The 14722-nt window shown below is 42.3% G+C and overlaps 1 protein-coding gene across 11 annotated transcripts in view; it reads left to right on the forward strand.

Moving 5' to 3' along the window:
- The window catches only part of HUWE1 (HECT, UBA and WWE domain containing E3 ubiquitin protein ligase 1), a 207481-nt gene that overhangs the window by 126059 nt on the left and 66700 nt on the right, over window positions 1-14722 (forward strand). For 10 of the 11 annotated variants that reach the window (XM_040322927.1, XM_040322930.1, XM_040322933.1 and 7 more), the window contains 8 exons: window positions 900-1059; window positions 5740-6098; window positions 8126-8321; window positions 9962-10129; window positions 11529-11677; window positions 12582-12648; window positions 13356-13573; window positions 13650-13861. In XM_040322927.1, the coding sequence (XP_040178861.1) occupies window positions 900-1059; window positions 5740-6098; window positions 8126-8321; window positions 9962-10129; window positions 11529-11677; window positions 12582-12648; window positions 13356-13573; window positions 13650-13861 (1529 nt within the window). The remainder of the gene's footprint in view (window positions 1-899; window positions 1060-5739; window positions 6099-8125; window positions 8322-9961; window positions 10130-11528; window positions 11678-12581; window positions 12649-13355; window positions 13574-13649; window positions 13862-14722) is intronic. The other variant, XM_040322928.1, reaches the window with a different exon arrangement.

A 14722-nucleotide genomic window follows, 5' to 3' on the forward strand; every position in this document is an offset into this window, starting at 1 on the left:
TTTGCAAAACGACTTCTATATAGAAGTCAATGCAGGTCGCCCCGAGCCGCCCCCGAAGTCGTACAAAAACCTTTTTCTAAGTCGGAGCGACTTGCGTCGCTCCTATTAGAACCGTTCCATTGCATTGAATGGGACGCGACACGTCAGGCGGCTGAGCCGCCTGTCGTGTCGCCCCAGTGTGAACCGGGTCTGATGGAGAACCTTGGCACCCCAGATGTTTTGGAACTACATTTCCGATGATGCTCTACTACACTGCAGAGTGCATGAGCATCATGGGAAATGTAGTTCGAAAACATCTGGGGTGCCAAGGTTCTCCATCACTGCTCTAAAAAAACAGGTTTTGACCTTGTCCATACTTTTTCAAAAAACCTCTGGCCTTGTTGCGCACCCTTCTCATTCATTGCTTGAGGACATCCTGAACAATACGAATAAGTGGAATTTTGACTTGGCTGGAAACTCTATATCTATACCCCCCACCCTATTTACTCTGCAATACTTGCTACAACTCTGACTCACTGAATAAGATGGCTTTATAGAGCGTGGCACCCAGAGGCTGATCCTCAAAAGCTTTGCCAGTGTCAAGTCACCTGAAGGTAGTAGCATATAGGCCATGGGTCTACGCAGTAATGGCAAACCTTGGCACCCCAGATATTTTGGAACTACATTTCACATGATGGTCTCAACTGCACTTCAGAGTGCATGAGCATCATGGAAAATGTAGTTTGAAAACATCTGTGGTGCCATCACTGATCTAAAGATACTAGTTGTCTGATTTACTCCATAAGAAATTATAGGCAAGTTTAAATTGCTACTTTCATATGTACTGTAACAATGGAACACTAAATATTTAGCCGTTTTGTGGTGATAAACTGTGTTGGTAAGATGTGTATTTTCCACAGGTAAATGAAGAAACTGGAAATAGACGTCCGGTAATGCTGACTCTGTTGCGCGTTCCACGTCTAACCAAAGGTGGCAAGAGCGGAAATGGCCAAGAACTGGAGAAGACTTTGGAAGAAGGCAAGGAAACTGATACCAAGCAAAAGGAGGAGAAATTGGCTGGTATGATCGGATATATTATTTTCTCCATTTTCATTGCCAATTATAACAGACAAGATGCTGTACAAGATTGAGAACTTTACATTTTACTCTTCCTTTGACTTAAAATAACTAAGGCCCCATACACACGAGAGGATTTATCCGCAGATACGGTCCAGCGGACCGTATCCGCGGATAAATCCTCTCAAAGATTTCAGAGGATTTCTATGCGATGGCGTGTACACACCATCGCATTGAAATCCGCGCTGAAATCCTCTGCCGATGACGTGTCGCGCCGTCGCCGCTATTATGACGCGGCGACGGGCGCGACGCTGTCATATAAGGAATTCCACGCATGCGTCAAGTCATTACGACGCGTGCGGGGAATCCCTTTAGACGGATGGATCCGGTAAGTCTGTACAGACGAGCGGATCCATCCGTTGGAATGGATTCCAGCAGATGGATTTGTTGAGCATGTCAGCAAATATCCATCTGCTGGAAATCCATCCCAGGGGAGATTTATCTGCGGATAAATATCCCACGGAGTGTACACACCATAGAATCTATCCGCTGAAACCCGTTTGCACGGATTTATCTGCGGATAGATTCTATGGTGTGTATGGGGCCTCACTCTATAGTTGCCACATACAACTTAATTTTATAACATCGTACATCAGTGTTGTAATAGCAATACAATTCCCCCCCCCCCCTTCTTAATCTGATATTGTCTTGAAAAGTCTCCTTTCATAGTGTGATACCTGCCAGTTTTATTTAACAATTTTAGATTTTACCTGAATATCTTGTGGCTTCTCTTCTGCTCATTCCTTTGGTATGCTTTTGCTTTCTTAGGACTACTTCCCCCATGATACTTTGCTCCCTCTGCCTCCTCTCAGACAGCAGTGCATATTTACAGGGCCTAGCGAATGTGTCACAAAATTCAACAAAGTAAATGTGTGTGAATGTTCAAAAAGTACTTTTTCTAAATTCAAGTAAATTCAAATGAGTAAAAGTATGCTTGAAATTACATTTAACAAGGAAATGTATGATTATAACATTTTACAATCGATACACTTCAAAGAGGAACTGAACTTGAAAAGGGAAGATTTACTAGGTTTTGGGGAGTATTTCAAAATGTTTTTTTGTTCCTAAGCAGTACCCTATATACTTCTTTTTTTTTTTTTTTTTTTTTTGTCTGGAATTTCTTCTGAAAAATATCAGAACCTTGAGACACCTGTGCCTACAGCCTCATAGCTTTATATCTGCAATATGAAATCCAGAGCACTGGGGTCTCTATATGCCAGTCTTGGGAGGTTTGGAGTGCGAAATTATGTTTCTACTGTGCTGCTCATTGTTGTTCATGTTGGAGGTTATGGTATGAAGAAGCAAAGCTAGTAAATATTTTTTCTCTGGGCACAGCTTACCCAATTCACCCCCTTTTCAGTGTTGATACTTTGCTAATCACTGGAAAAAGAGCAAAAGCATGTGAGAAATGTGTTTAAGAACCTATCTTGGTTGTTTAGTACAGGACCCACGCTGCAAATTCTGGTTGTCCGCATGTCTGGTTAAAATGAACTTTGACGCATATTCACAACAGCAAATCCAAAACGCAAGTATGGGGGAACTTGGTGCCTAATCATAGCTCTAATTTGGTTCTTGCACCATGGCATTATATCCAGCTACCTTTAGGTGATTGGGCTAGTTTTTTTGCTACTGTCTGTAGATAATGGGTCCCTTGTCTTTTTGGATCACTAGCGGTTTCCAAATTGATTACTCTGTACATCTTTTAAACCTTGGTGTATATCTTGGAAACTGTACCCTGCAACCAAAAGTCTAGCCTGTAATTTTTGCTTTGTGCACTGGATCCGGCATTGAGCGTTCACCTTAGAACGTGGTACAATGGATGGTTTAGTAGCAGTGGTAATTCCGAGCAGCTTGGAAGTTCCAAGCGAAAGAAGTTGCAGGATCGCAAGTGATAAATGCATATCCCCCAATAACACCTTGGCTTTCACACTCCTTTGGTCTTTATTTTGACTTTCTGTGCTGCTTTGGGACCTTGCTCGGGTGCTGTTGTCCATGCAAGGTCTTCCATTTGAGCTCAGATGGGTTACTCCTAAGTCCAAGAATGTAAATGTGTGAGATGCTCAGGACAATAGTCTATCGGTAATTGGGTGGCCAGACCAGGAACCGCCAGCCAAGGGGATCATAATCTATAACATTTTCGGGTACAATTCCTATGTTGAGATATGAGCTTTTCTTGGGATATGACCAGATTAACTGAGTTTTTCCCCTTCCACAGTTGGTGGTGGGCTAGAGGACATCCATTTTTGGTCAATCGCTTTCTAGGCAATGTTAAAGCTATCCAATTCTAGAATCTACTGCCTAGTCTGGTACTATCGAGTCATCAAAGATATTGAGAAGACAGTTTATTATCTAGTGGTAGAGTAGTTGTGTACAGTGCCTTGAAAAAGTATTCATACCCCTTGACATTTTCCACATTTTTGTCATGTTACAACCAAAAACGTAAACGTATTTTTATTGGGATTTTATGTGCTAGACCAACACAGAGTGGCACATCATTGTGAAGTCGAAGGAAAATGATAAATGGTTTTCAAATTTTTTTTTTTTTTTTACAAATATCTGAAAAGTGTGGAGTGCGTTTATATTCAGCCACTCCTTTACTCTGATACTCATAACTAAGATCTAGTAAAACCAATTGCCATCGTAAGTCATCTAATTAGTAAATGGAGTCCATCTGTGTGTAATTTTATTCTCCGTATAAATACAGCTTTTCTGTGAAGCCCTTAGAGGTTTGTTGGAGAACCTTGGTGAGCATCGTGTCGTGAAGGCCAAGAAAGACACCAGACAGGTCAGAGATAAAGTTGTGGAGAAGTTTAAAGAAAGTTGGGTTATAAGAAAATATCCCATACTTTGAACATCTCACGGAGCTCTGTTCAGTCCATCATCCGAAAATGGAACGAGTATGGCACAACTGCAAACCTACCAAGACATGGCCGTACACCTAAACTGACAGGAAGAACATTAATCTGAGAACCAGCCAAGATACCCATGGTAACTCAGAGATCCACAGCTCAGGTGGGAGAATCTGTCCACAGGACAACTGTTAGTCGCGCACTCCACAAATCTGGCCTTTATGGAAGAGTGGCAAGAAGAAAGACATTGTTTAAAGAGCCATAAAGTCTTGTTTGCAGTTTGTAAGAAGCCATGTGGGGGACACAGCATGTGTGGAAGAAGGTGCTCTTGTCAGATTGAACTTTTTGGCCTAAAAGCAAAATGCTGTGTGGCGGAAAACTAACACTGCACATCACCCTGAACACACCATCCTCATCGTGAAACATGGTGGTGGCATCATGTTGTGGGTAAGCTTTTCTTCAGCAGGGGCAGGGAAGCTGGTCAGAGTTGATGGGAAGATGAATGGAGCCAAATACAGGGCAATCTTAGAAGAAAACCCTTTATAGTCTGCAAAAGACTTAAGACTGGGGCGGAGGTTCACCTTCCAGCACAACAACGACCCTAAACATACAGCCAGAGCTACAATGGAATGGTTTAGATAAAAGCACATTCATGTATTAGAATGGCCCAGTCACAGTCCAGACCTAATTTCAATTGAGAATCTGTGGCAAGACTTGAAAATTGCTGTTCAGACGTTCTCCATCCAATCTGACAGCTTGAGATATTTTGCAAAGAAGAATGGGCAAAAATGTCCCTCTAGATGTGCAAAGCTGGTAGAGACATCTCCAAAAAGACTTGCAGCTGTAATTGCAGTGAGGTGGTTCTACTAAGTATTGACTCAGGGGGGGCGCCGTACAAATGCCCCCCACACTTTTCACCTATTGAATAAAAATAACTAGTTTACAAATAAACTTTGCAATTATGTGCCACTTTGTGTTGGTTCATCACATAAAATCCCAATAAAAAATACATTGGGTGTAACATGACAAAATGTGAAAAAAAATCATGGGGTATGAATACTTGTTCAAAGCAAGTATATGGAGGATATACGGGACATAACCTCTTGCCAATATCTAAAGTTTTGGACAGTGCCTTATCTGGTGAATAAAATCTAGCAGACCGCTAGAACATCTGGCAATTGGAACTTATTAAAATCTCACTCGCTAAGCTGTAGCCCACACAATTTATGTTCAATATTGTCTATTCAATAAATGCGTATCTATGGTTAAAATGTGAAATCATTTATTAATTTCCACATCGTATTTCGGTAATTTTCTAGTCTTGAATTTTGTGATGCGTAGTCACCACTGTAAACAGGCACTGAAGTGTCACACATTTCATAGAGCCTGCCTTCTGAGCTACAGAGATGCTGAGAGGAGGAATTGCAGAAGGCAGTACAGGAATCACAGGTTGCAGGTAGTAAGGTACCGTGAGATTAGGTTGTCCTTGGAAATTTAAAGTAAATGGCAGAGGAGAAGCTGAAAAGCGTGCAGATTCCAGACAGATGTGGAAAGAAATGACTGGCAGCGCTCACAACATGAAAGAAGATTTTTAAGTTAACCTTTTTTTTGGATTGGTTTTATTGCTATTCGAAATGCTTATGTTCTAAAATGACAATGACTATTTTCTGACCATAGAATTCCTTTTAATGTGTTATGTTTTAGGGCACTTATCTGTTTTTCAATTGATTTGTACCATTAATCATATTTTTCTCTTCTTTTGCCCCCAAACTAGATCCTGCTCCAACTCCTGAGAGTACTACTCAAGAAAAAGAGTCACCCGCCGATGAGCCTAAAGTTGGAGACATAGTTATTCAAGGCCTGACAGAAGAGATGGTGACTGTGTTGATCAGGTCATGTGTTAGCATGCTTGGTGTTCCTGTAGATCCAGACACGTTACATGCTACACTTCGACTATGTCTGCGCCTTACCCGTGACCACAAATATGCCATGATGTTCGCTGAGCTGAAGAGCACGCGCATGATCCTAAGCTTGACTCAGAGCTCTGGCTTTAATGGCTTCACTCCATTAGTTACCCTCCTTTTCAGGCATATCATAGAGGATCCGTGCACATTACAGCACACTATGGAAAAGGTAAATGTTTACAAATCTTGCATCTGTTCACTGAGGCAGTTTAGCTTGTTTAAAATCCAGTGTCAGTGCAACAATTGCAGAAGAATTCTCAGATTCTGTGGCGAGGGTTTTTTTTTTTTTTTTTTACTTGGTAAGAAGCCACCACAATTGATCTGTTCTTTCAAATAAGGGAATTTGTTTGTAATTGCTGTAAGATCCTTTTCTACAGTAGTTGAGAGACAGTCAATTTTTTAATAGGTTTGGGAGCTAAGCTAAGGCAGAAGGGTATTGCCTACTCTGCAAAGACCTCCTAGAAACTAGGTATATATCGGAGGTATGCGGTGTCCCTCGGTATACACTCAGAGAAACATTTCTGTTTTGGTTTGCAGCTAAGTTAATTGAAATTCGTGGCATATTTACTGTAGGACAGCTCAGCTATTGGGTATCTGCATTATCGGTTGCTTGCTCTTTCACTGTGGTCTTTAGCCAACTTCTTAACACCATTTCTTTGTTTTGTGTAGTCACTAAAATTCTTATTTTAGGATGAGCAGAGTAAAAAATAACTCCAAAGCGGTTGTAAACCACAGATGTTCAAATTGTAAAAAATCAAACCTGCAAGGCAATGGCAAAATGTGCTAGTATGCATCGCAAACTAGCACATTATGAAATGCTTGCCTTGAAGCCTTGAAGCAAAGCCCTCCAGCGCTTTAAAGTCACTGCTGAGAGGGCTGACATGTTCCCCTGTCTGTCTTTCGGGCTTGCGAGCTCCGGCTATGTGATTGGCCAGAGCCACAATGACATCACTCCCGCACATGTGCACAGGAGCCGCCGTTTCTGGCATGGGATCTGAAGGTCCGGCAATGTAAGCCCGACCTTCAGAGCGCATGCGCCGATTATGTCACCGGCTGCATGCACTCGGAATATCTTCTAAACTGTGCAAGCTTTGGAGATATTCACAGTACCTACAGGTAAGCCTTATTATAGGTTTAGAGTTTCAAGTGGTAGTACAGAGTTTACTACCAATTTATTGTATTTAAAAAAAAAATAACAATGTAAGGACATTCCTGGTCTTTTTTGATTGGCTTTCATGCTGATTCAATTTGTTTGTATTTTTTATTTATTTTTGGCCCACTGTCCTGGCACAACTGTTTTTCCATAATAAATTTTATTGGTGAACAGAATAATGCTTACATTACATTTGGACAAGGAGTCTGAAATAAAACAGTAGGTTTTACAGCATTGATAATCAGAACCAGCATGTAAACAGGAGTACAGAAAAAAGCATAGCATTTGTCGACATACTTAACAAGTTATGGGATGCGAGCAAAGTTTATGACTAGTTTAATGATTATCTGCGCTTCCAACGGTAATCGTGTGTATGTCTCCTATCGTATTCTATGTAGGTGTAAACAGCGGAAGAAGGCAGGGGATGGCTAGTTCATGAGGGGCTGACCAACTTTGCATAATCATTCTCTTTTAATAATTTGGGTGCTGAAGTTGGTCAGCTGTCGGTACTAAATGGAGTGGGCTGTAGCGGGTGAGGGGATTGAATCCGGTTGTAGACTCCTCAAGGGGAGGGGGAGGAGGGATGGGTATAGGAGCGGAAGAACAAGGGGAGAAAGGGAGGAAGAGAGATTAAGAGCCGCTGGCACAACTGTTTTAACTAAAAATTATATTGTAGGCTAAATTTACTTGCATGCTTTTATGTGTGTCATTTATGTGCTGCTGTGGTCATCAGTAGGCCCTTTAACACATCAACATACGGGCATTAACTTTTTCAGCTAATTCACATCTCACGTGTGAATTTGCATTATTAAAAATAATGGCTTGCCCGTGTAGATGTGTTAACATGTGAATGAGCCTTTAGGAATGCATGTGTGTTTTCTGAGGTGTACTACGAAGGAAGTTGTGCAGTCTAGGCTGCTAGCAGTTTTAGAAGAGGTCTGTAGCCGCCATATTTCGCTCAGGGCATATTTCTGCTGCTTGACTTTCTTTAGTACATAACATTGGGTAAGGGTAAATGCAAATGACTTTAATTTTTTTTTAAGGTGGTTCGGTCTGCAGCTACCAGTGGCGCTGGTAGCACTACCTCAGGTGTAGTGTCTGGAAGCTTGGGGTCCCGAGAGATTAACTACATTCTCAGAGTTCTGGGTCCTGCAGCCTGTCGAAACCCAGACATCTTTACTGAGGTTGCAAACAACTGCATTAGGATAGCTCTGCCTGCTCCACGTGGTTCAGGAACTGGTGAGTACTTTCAATATCAGAAATACATATATACTGTATTTATCGGCGTATAACACACACACTTTTTTCCTCTGAAAACAGAGGGTAAACAGTGCCTGCGTGTTATACCCGATATCCTGTTTTACCAATAGGGGATCGGGCGGTCCGCCCCCCGTGGCCCTGGAACAGCGCTCCCTGCATAGTCTACAGTTGAGAAAAAAGTCACTTGCCAGCCCCTTCTACACCGCTCCTCCTGTGTCAGTGTCATTGTAAAACAAAGCTTGTAAATATCTCTATAGCTCTGTTTTTTCTGGCTGCTCTCTTCCTCCTGAGTGTAGCTTTGATTGGAGGAGGAGAGTGGTCACATGACCATCTGTGTAACATCAGAGGAGAGCAGTCATGTGACCAGGTCAGTGGAAAAAAACCTGAGCTATTGAGGTATATGGAAGCTTCATTTTGCAATGGGAGTGACACATGAGGAGCAGTGTGGAAGGGGCTGACAGTGATTTTTGTTTTACTTAACTGTAGAGAATGCTGACAGCACTGTCCCAGGAGACTGGGGGTCTTCTGGGAGTGCATGGGGGCTGTGTACTGGATGGGAGAAATGTATAATGGATGTTTACTGGGGATGGGGGCCTGTGTACTGGATGGGGGGCCTGTGTACTGGATGGGGGGCCTGTGTACTGGATGGGGGGCCTGTGTACTGGATGGGGGGCCTGTGTACTGGATGGGGGGCCTGTGTACTGGATGGGGGCCTGTGTACTGGGGGGGGGGTGGGCTGTTTTATGTAAAGAGGGCTGTGAAAACTTTTCCTTAAACCCCCCTCTTAAAATTGGGGTGCATGTTATACGCCTAAGCGTGTTATATGCCGATTTAAATACGGTAATTTTTTCTTTCATTTTACCTGCTCATTGGAGGACATGGTAGCCTCTCAATGCAAGAGAACAAGCCCTTCACATGACCTCCCACGTCTTTCAAACGAGTCTTCGGCATCCCTTCACATCACCCCCAGTCTCCTTCCCATCTTTCACAGTAATGTCCTAGCCCTCTTTACTGTCCAATCTTCCACAGGATGGGGGGGCAGGAAGCACTGCAGGTCAGAACAGAGGGCAGAAGCTGCACAACTTTTCATGTTCAGCTTGTGATAAGTTGCCAAGACTGTCCTGTGTCTTAAAAACAATTCACCTGATAACCTGAAAAGTTAACTCGGGCAGCTTCCATCCTGTGCCAGAACTCTCCTGTCTCCTGATGTCCTGAGCTTTTGAGTATGGTAGTGAATGGAGGAAAAAAACAACTTCAGCGGTCTGGATGGTATAGTGACTTCCAGACTACAGTCTGTCATTTAATGATGCCTGACCCATGCTTTTGACTTTGTCCCCCAGTGAACTCAGGAAAAATATTTTTACAGTCAGTGCCAAATTTTCAGTTAAACCTTTTTGGTCACTTTACTAGATATTGCAGTAGCTACCATTGCAACATAAGTTTTTGTGTGTGTTTTTTTGTTTGTTTGTTTATTTTTTATTTTTTTAAAGCTTTTGAAAAGTTTTTCATGGTATTCAAATGTTTTTCAAATCTGAATTCTGATTTTAATTTTTTTAGTACAAAATGTTCTTAAATTCATGTGTGTTTTTTTTTTTTTTTTTTTGGTGTCTGTTTTTCAGCCTCCGATGACGAATTTGAGAACCTTCGTATTAAAGGTCCTAATGCAGTTCAGCTGGTGAAGACCACACCTGTTAAACCCTCCACTCTTCCAGTCATCTCGGATACTATAAAGGAGGTTATTTATGACATGTTGAATGCACTAGCAGCTTACCACGCACCAGAAGAAGGTACGGGTTTGGTTTCATCAGCCCACTGTTCTTTTCTAATCTTATGCTTTTTGTTATTGCTTTTTGACAACATTTGGTTGGCAGTCAACTGTACGTTGGGATTTTTCAACCGGGATGCCACACAGATTCCTCAGGGGTGCCACGGCCCACATCCTGGTTTGGGTGCTTCTGTTAGCTCCCTTGCAGTGAGACTCTGCATGTGGGGAGAGAGCACAGCCCACATGGCTCTCTACTTCTGCTTTGCTGGCAAGAGTACATATAACTGCAGGGAGAAAGCTGTGCGGGCCACACGCAGCCTACCAACCGATGACGTCATTAGTTAAAGTGATACTGAAGGCTAGTGTTTTTAAAGAAAAAAAAAAAACATACTTGCCTGCCTTGTGCAGTGGTTTTGCACAGAGCAGCTTGGGTCCCTTGTTGGTGCTTCTGGCCCCTTCCTCCTGATGTGTGCCCCCACAGCTAGCAGCATGCTATGGGGACATTTGAGCCGAGCTGCCGCTGGAGGCAGAGTCCTGGATGGCCGAGTCACTCATGCCTGTCACTGGATCGCAATGGGGCTGCTGCACATAGTGTTTTTTTTTTTTTTTTTTATCTTCATGCATAAAATGCATCAAAATGACAAATCTTGTGCCTTTACAACCACTTTAAGGAAATGTTGGGTTGCATTACAGCTTTCTGTTTTCCCGGGAGTAGAGTCATATGTGCTTTGCCTTCTCTTCCCGTAGAGTTTTGCTGCGCGGTAGTTAAGCACAACCCACATTTGTGCTAGGAGGGGGGATTTTTGGAGGGGGATTTGGAAGGCTTGTGTTGGGTATGGGTGGTTGTGCTAGCTGGGGGAATTTGGGTGAGTTTGTGCTAGGACTGTGAATCTGGGAACGTAGGGTTTGTGGTTGGGGGTTGTGCTCGGAGGGGCTTTTAGGGGATTTGTGCTAGGAGGAGGAATTGGGGGGGGGGGGGGGGGGGGGGGTAATGGTGAGGTATTTGTGCAAGAAGGGGGAATTTGGACTACATTTCAGAGCTTGGTCACACCAGGTGCCGTGAGGTAACGTGTGCGTAATCACACATTTTCCTGTACTGCAGAAAAATGTGCTACCTTTTTGCAGTCCTATGTGGGTGCCATCTATTTCTTAATGACACTTCCACACATCTAGCAAATGCATGTACGTTTGCGTTCATTAAAAAATGGGACGGTGCGAACACACACAGAAGGAGCATGCTCAGATGCACCTCCTGGTGTAAACGAGCCTTCAGAATGGTGTGCCCCAGGATTGTGCACAGTTCCAAAGGGTGCCTTGACTGAAAAAAACCTGAAAAAAGTTAACCACTAGTCTGCATCATGATAGCGTTACGGTCTGATAACTAGAACATGGTTTATGGAATACTTGTTTTTCTCTTGAAGTGGCTGAAAAAACGGAACCAAAACCAGTGGCTATGAACCAGGAGGTCAGTCAGATCCTTCAAGATATGGGTGATGAAGTTTTTCAGCAGTACCGAGACCTCACCAGACAAGGCAGTGACTTTGATTCTCAGGGTGGCTTTGCCATAAATGTAAGTATCTGAGCTCTTGTATCGCATATCTTGTATCGATTATCAGAATACAAACATATATGTGTATATGTATCTGTGTGTGTATACAAATGATGGTTTCCAACCCCTTTAAAGTGTTTCGAAGCCCACAATGGGTGAAATTGGCCTGTATATGCAGTAAAACATGCTTACTATACACGCTGTGTGAACCTAAGGGGTCAATCCTGTGCATTGTGTATAAAGGATATTTGATCCTGTCTCCTTCCCTTCCACTTTCCCCAATCTATCTCCTGATGAGACGGAGCCTTTGTAGTCACTCTGCACATGCTCAGTTTGTGTATTGCTAGGGTTTTTTTTTTTCTTGGGAGAGTGCATGTGATCGGCACAGAGCCAATCAGCACTGTCCAGACAGAGGCTCACGGGTCCTGCAGCCTCATAGAACAGTAGAATGTGATAGTTTGCTATTTATGACAAAAAGTCATACAATCCATGTTTTTTTTTTTTTATGTTTATACATAATAAAACCTTTTATTTTAGATAAATTGATGATTGCTTTCTGAGAAATGTAGTGCCTAAAAAGTCCAAGCTATTTTTGTTTGCCGAATTTTTTTTCACTACTGTCCATTCACCTCAAGATGGACAGCCTAACCCAAATGGACATGAATATCAAATCCTTTTGTGTCCTGTGATATGCTCCCAAAAAAAAAAAAAAAATTACAGCCAAAGCAAAAATCCTGTTTTTTTTTTTTTTTTTTGTGTCAAGGTTGAATGTTTTTATTTTATTTTTTATAGATATGTTTTATAACATCTTGCTATGCACTATATTATCGTTGTCTAATGCATTTGGTTTCTTACTTGGGAAAATATATATTTTTTTTAAATGTGGTCAATTTTTTTCAACTTATTTTTTTTTTTTTTTTTTCAGGCACGTGTTTTCACTGCTGATAGTTCGTCTACCGAGACACCACAGTCTGGAACACCTCAAGGTGAAGGTAGCTTATTTATGACTGTTTTCCCCTCTAATACAACGTAAGCATCTATTGCTAGGCAGACGTTTGCCTGAGGAAGCATTGGGTGCCGGAAAGGCAGAGAGATGGCGAAGAGTTCAGCATAGGGTGACATAGCCATGCAACAGGAGGATCAGATGGAATCTTTTCCAAGCCTGTTTTACCACTTTGGATAACTAAAGAAAAACTGCAACCTTAAAGGGTTCCTAGCATCTTTTTTTAAGACACGAAGCTGATGCAGTGCATCATGCTGGAGATTTTATAGCCTAAAGGAGATTACTCCCCGCCCAGATTTGTTGTACTTTTTTTATATATAAGAAATATACTCTTATTAGCCAGGCGAAATCATTTCTGGACTGATAAAGACCAGCAGAGTTTTTTGATACTTTAAGACTAAAATGTGGTAATGCGAAGGAAGCAGAAATGAGTAAATGCCGACAGAAGAAAAAATAAATTATTGTGATAGCTTATGCAGCTAAAGGCATTTTATTTGTCTTGGTACTGATCCTAAATCGCCCTTTAACATATTCACATCTTTACAGGGTTACTTAATAACTTTATACTCAAGCCAATTGATCTATGTGATATAGGCATGTACGTTGGCAAATTTGAGCATCAACTTTGATTTCCAATTAGTGGATGTACATTTTTTATATTTTTTAACCAATCATAAAATGTTTGTGTCCTGGCAGCTCTTACACCGGAAGAGAATCGTGAAGGTGGAAAGAAGGACAAGGATGGGGATCGCAGTTCAGAAGAGGCAAAGCAGAAGGCCAAAGGCAGCAAGCCTTTACTGCCCACTTCTACGATTCTTCGACTGTTGGCTGAGCTGGTCAGATCTTATGTGGGTATTGCCACACTTATCGCCAACTACAACTATACAGCAGGACAGTCTGAGCTTATCAAAGAGGTAAAAATTGTGCAATTTAATTGTTTCAGTTTTCTTAATCTGTCATGTGTTAATTTGCACTCTTATTGAATGGCAGGATTGTAGTGTATTGGCTTTTGTCTTGGATCATCTCCTGCCACATACACAGAATGCTGAAGACAAGGACACTCCAGCTTTGGCACGTCTGTTTCTGGCTAGCCTGGCTGCAGCAGGCAGTGGCACGGATGCTCAAGTGGCACTTGTTAATGAAGTGAAAGCTGCCCTTGGACGTGCGCTGGCTATGGCTGAGAGTACAGAAAAACATGCCAGGTAAGGTTCTACAGAATAAGTACTCTGACTTTTGAGTCTGCTGTTATGCCCTGCTTGATGTTTGGACTGCTATATGTACAGTTGAGAGAAGTATGTTTTTTTTTTTTGGCTAGTTATACTAGCCTTGTGGATGCAGTATCAGATTGATGCTACGTCTGTCCCCCAGTGACTGCACTGAGAACCGAGCCACTGAACAGCGCCCTTGGCTCGGTTCTCACTCCTCCCCGAGCAGAGCGATGCTGACCATCAGTCAGCATAGCTTCTGCTCCACTTTTCAGCACCCATTGGAGCGCTGAGCACTGGAGGGGGGCGGGGAGAGGCTGTCTCAGCGGCTTTCTGTGACTGCCATCAATCAGGGCAGCTGGCGAATCCCGACTTGGAAATTGTGATGACACGCTGCCCCGACTGATGGCAGTGACGTCAGCGGAGAGCGGACTTCAAACCGCGCTTTACTGAAAACGGGTCACAGGAGTGCAAAACAAATTGCACTCCTGTGACCCATAGGAGAAGCCCAGCCTAAAAAGCTCAGGATAGACTTCTCCTTCAAAGTGGAACTTTAGTCAGAAAATTAAAACTGAGTTCCATCTATTTTTTTCAAGTTTCTTGCAACACAAGGCCCAACTGTAGAACAGTGTGTAATGGCAATTTTTTTTACCTTATTTTTCTTTGTGTAGTGAGGTGAGGGGCGCTATATCAAAATAGTGGATGCGTGTCACAATGTGCGTTTGAGTAGTACACAGTGTAACTGTGTGCCCAAATCTATGTGAAAAACCAAACAGATTATAGTCTAAACTCTATAAGTACAATAGTGCCAAATGCCGTGGAAAATAAATAAATAAAAAAAAAAAAAAATTTAAAAGA

Source organism: Rana temporaria, chromosome 9, assembly GCF_905171775.1.
Source record: "Rana temporaria chromosome 9, aRanTem1.1, whole genome shotgun sequence".
NCBI classification, from domain to species: Eukaryota; Metazoa; Chordata; class Amphibia; order Anura; family Ranidae; genus Rana; species Rana temporaria.